Source organism: Lipotes vexillifer, unplaced genomic scaffold (genome assembly GCF_000442215.2).
Source record: "Lipotes vexillifer unplaced genomic scaffold, Lipotes_vexillifer_v1.1 scaffold1122, whole genome shotgun sequence".
NCBI classification, from domain to species: Eukaryota; Metazoa; Chordata; class Mammalia; order Artiodactyla; family Lipotidae; genus Lipotes; species Lipotes vexillifer.
Window position 1 is genome coordinate 2,793,486 of NW_006798649.1, and position 4,295 is coordinate 2,797,780.

The following is a 4,295-nucleotide window of genomic DNA, read 5'->3' on the forward strand; positions in this document are numbered from 1 at the left end:
AGGGAAAGTCACACATTTTTGACACAAGCGCTGAGAACCAGAAGTTCAGCCCCCTAAACATAGTAGGCACTGAGTATGTGCTTACTGAAAGGAGCTGTTACTTTCTGTACTTTACCAGAGAAGGAATGAGCAGCAGCTTGCTTCAAAAAATATATCTCCCACTGCCTGTTACAGTTCATCATTTGAGATTTATTTGGCTTAAAAAATTTTAAAAAGTCACTCCCTGTGAAGGCTTAAAATACTCAGTCATTAATCATAGGCACCTTGTTGTGAACTTGCTCCATCAAGATTTTTATCCCTGAGAGTGGGAATGTGAGTTTCAAGCAGGGAGGAAGGGTAAAATTTGAGCAAGGTACTGGCCCAGGTGAGGGCATGTGTGGTCACAGAGCAGTTCCAGAGAAAAGGGCTGAGGTAAGTGTAGAATAGATGGGCACCGCTGGACCTACCTAAGCTACTGTGAACCTTCTCCAGCAGGGCTGAGTAAGGGCAAGCTCAAGAGGCTGGGCATGATGCGGGCAGAGCTGTTGCTTGTTGCCAGGCATCACTCTCCCCTTTTTAGCAAGGCACGGTTACTGAGCCAGGGATACATTATTCAGCCTCCCTTGAAGGCAGGTGTGACCACGTGACTAAACTGTGCCCAGTGGGATGCAGGTAGAAGTGATGTGTGAAATTTCAGGGTCATGGTCTTAAAAAAGCAACTTTCGCTTTCTTCCTCCCATGTGCTGGGATGCAGACATGGTGCTGGTGATTGAGCATTGACCACGGACTGATGGACGCGGCAAGACTCCGGGGGATGGTGCAGCAACAGGCAGAAGGCATTTGAGTCCCTGGATGACCCCATGCCTCAGGCCACCTCCTCCTGGCTACCTGCCTTTGCTTGAGAGGAAAATAGGCTTCCATGTTGTGGGCCGTGGTTTAGGGTTTGCTGCATCAGCTTAGCCTACCCCCTAATTAAATCAGGGACACTTGCCACACTTAGTTTTCACTGGCTCCTGAAGTAATAATGTTTCTGCTATGGTAGGCTGCTTTAGAGGATAAAATGGGAAATTTGGGAAAACAAACACGAATGAATAGTTTAAAGGTTTTTCACACATCTGCCAAATGGCCATCAATAGAAAGATGAGAAGAAGAAAGAAAACAAAAGATGAGTTCCCTATGTCCAAACCTAGATTTCAAGAGGAATCTTCATCCAAAGTGTTTACTCTTATCTACGTCTCTAGGCCAGGCTTAACTGCCTTCAGTGAGGGGTAAACAACCTCCTCTCATCTTCGAGGGCTTACTAGAAAGTACTTCCTCATATTAAGGTGAAACTGGGTAACTTCCACCCCCTTAAGGTCTCCTAGAAATCGAATCTTTTCCACACGAAAGCCCTTCACGTATCTGTAGAGGTACCATCTATCATCCTCTACTAAAAGCTCCCATTTATCCCATGAGAAATGCTTGGCTAAAAGCCGTGTAACTAAGCCTGCCACAATTGTTGCGTAGTCGTCTACTGACACCAGCAAAGGAGGAAACTGATACTAGTTCCCAGACTCAGGGCCCGGGCAGCCGTCGCGAAAGCCCGCGCCCTCCAGATAAGCCGAAGCTCCACCGACTGCGCTCGGGTCCAAGCCCAATCCGGGGGCGGGGCGGAGCTTACCTGCGGCGGGGCTGGGGGCGCCAATGCTCCGGGGCCTGGGAGAGGTGCCGCCCCTTCACCTAGTGGGAACCGGGAGGGCCGACATGAGGGCGGGGCCGAGGATCCAGCCCCACCCGCAGCTCTGCCGGAAACCCTGGGGAGGAGGAGCGGGCCGCGCTGCACGCGGCTGTTCTGGAGGCGGGTTCTTCTGGCTCCCCCTCCGCGCCCGGAGCGCAGTGTCTGCTGCTCCAGCTCGCACGCCCGGCCCGCCCCGCTCTCCCCCAGCCCTCCTCCCTCTCCCCCAGCCCGCCTCCCTCTGCCCCCGACCTGTCCCGCTCTCCCCGACCTGCCCGCCTGCTCACCAGCAGCGTCCACCCCCCGAGGGCCCCGAGGGCAGGCGCTGTAGACGTTGTTTTGGGTGCGTGGCCGCTGCGACACGCGTGGCCGCTGCGACACGCGTGGCCGCTGTGACAGGGGCCGCTGTGAGGCCTCCAGTGCGCGCATCCTCACGGCCAGTCGGCGGACCCGTCTGGAGAGAGCTTCTCGGTAAAGCCACAGGGAAGGAGAGAGGAAGAGGTCGTCAGAGGCCCGTGGGCAGCCCCTCCCAGTCTTAGAAAACTAAAGGCTGTGTGTTTCTCTGGTGTTTGGCAATGTCTGATATGTGGGTGCTTACTGAAGACAAAAGAGCCCAGTCCGCACTCCTCCCCGCCCCCATTTCCAGACCATTGAGCCCCGTGCCACGTTCCCCACACCCCAGGCTGCTCATCTAAAGCTCCTGAGTGTCCCCGGGAGGTCAGAGGGATCTGAATGTGCTGGAATTTGGGGGAAGCTCAGCTCTCCGAAACGGAGCCTGACCCCTCACCTTTCCTCCTTTGAATGACCCTCTTCGCCACCAGCCCCAGAAGTGCCAGCAGGATGAGACCCAGGATGGTGGGGGTCAGGATGTAGAAGCCTTGATCTTCCATCCCAGACACGGGGCCTGGGCCGTGGTTGAGTGCTCTGAGGAGGGAAGGAGGGGGAGAGAGAAGGGAGAGGTCAGGAAGGGAGGGGGTTAAGTCAGCACGCAAGTGGCCAACTTTTTTGGCGGTAGCTCACAAGTTTGTCCCTTTGTTAACAGAATTCTCGCCCGGGAAGGTGCAGGCCTCTTACCTCTGCCTGTGAAGCCTGGTTTGGTGGTTGTAGCTGGCCGTCTGGAGCCTGAGCAGTTCCTCCTGTGCTGAGGTTTTTGAGGCTGTGGCAGATGGCAGGAGGGTGGTGGGCTGGGCAGTTGGTACTGAAGATGCTCTGTAAACTCGAGGGCGGTGGGTGATTGAGGTGGTGGGGGAGGCATGGTGTGCTGGAGGGGCCTCAGTCCTTTGAGCCGGTGTGGTTACTACAGAAGACAGCAGGAAGAAGTGACCTTCCACACACACACTCTAGTCTCCAGCAGCCTTGGGCCAACCATTTCTTTCCGGAGCACATGCTTCCCTTTTACCTAGACTACCTTTGTTCTCCCAGTCCTTGTCACCTGAAATGCCTCCTTAGCATGCCATCTGCATCTAGTACGTTCTGTCTATATTTGCTTCAAACTCCATTTCCTACAGGAAGTCTTCCCTGACTTCCCAGGCAGAAGAGCTTGTGCTCCTCTAAGCATGGACAAAACCTTGTTTGTAGTTCAATTCCCACTCTGCCTTGTGTTGTATCTATGTGCTTGTCTATTCTCCCCCATCCCACACCTGTCGGTCACAACCTTGAGTATACAATGAGCTCAGTTACACAATCCCTCTCTCAATGGCCAGCAGTCTTTTACTGTAACAATATTCAACTAATGTTTCTACCTCACAGGGCAGATGTGAGGATGTGATATAACTATCGCATGTCAAAATGCATTTAAGACAGGAAAATGGTATAGAAATGTAAAAGTATCGTTAGTATAATCATGATTGATCTTTTTATTGTAAAATAGAGCTGTTAAATCAGTATGCCAGCACATGGAAGACAGCCCTATGGGGAGCAGGAAGCAGGAGGACCTCTGGCTGGGAAACGTCTGCCCAGTCTTGGTTTCCCGCAGTCATTCATAAAAGAGCTAGATTTTGTGAATGGAGCACAAACTTCATTACATGTGGTGCCACCTGGTGGTAATGGGTCATTTCTGCAACTAGTGCCAAGTGTAGGGGCTGAAGGATGGGCTTGAAAGACTTGGAATGCAGATCTCAGGGAGGTACACCCTCCTAAAGCAGGGAAATACACATCTGAGACGCAGCTCTGCTCTGCCAACCATCCTCCGAGCCGAACATATACCCCCTCCTCCATTTTCACGATGCCATAGAATCTCCCCCACCTACCTTAACCTACCTTTGGGGAACTGACCTTTGGATATGAGTTCCAAAGAACTGGCATGTTCAGGCATCTGGAACCAAAGAGGCGTACGCATTTGGAGAAATCTGTTAAACCATGCTGGAGGCTCAGGCATTGCCTCTTCTTCCCAGAAAGGCCCGTAATCTACCGGAGGCAAGAGGAGTCCATTGGTGGTCTCTAGGACGAGACTGAGGCCTGGGGAAGGGACTGCTGCTATGAGCTGAGGCTGACTCAGCTAGGGCAGATGGCAGTGAGGGGATGAGGGCAGGGAGAAGAAAAGTAACCAGGCTGGGGGCTTCCCTGACAGAAATCCTCTTTCACCCTAACCCCGTCGGCATTC

The 4,295-nt window shown here is 53.0% G+C and overlaps 1 protein-coding gene across 1 annotated transcript in view; it reads right to left on the minus strand.

Moving 5' to 3' along the window:
• The window catches only part of FCMR (Fc mu receptor), a 13,131-nt gene that overhangs the window by 843 nt on the left and 7,993 nt on the right, over positions 1-4,295 (minus strand). The window contains exons 3-7 of the mRNA XM_007470714.1: positions 3,968-4,099; positions 2,768-2,990; positions 2,481-2,617; positions 1,981-2,157; positions 1,640-1,698 (exon numbers count right to left, since the gene is read on the minus strand). Coding sequence (XP_007470776.1) covers positions 1,640-1,698; positions 1,981-2,157; positions 2,481-2,617; positions 2,768-2,990; positions 3,968-4,099 — 728 coding nt within the window. The remainder of the gene's footprint in view (positions 1-1,639; positions 1,699-1,980; positions 2,158-2,480; positions 2,618-2,767; positions 2,991-3,967; positions 4,100-4,295) is intronic.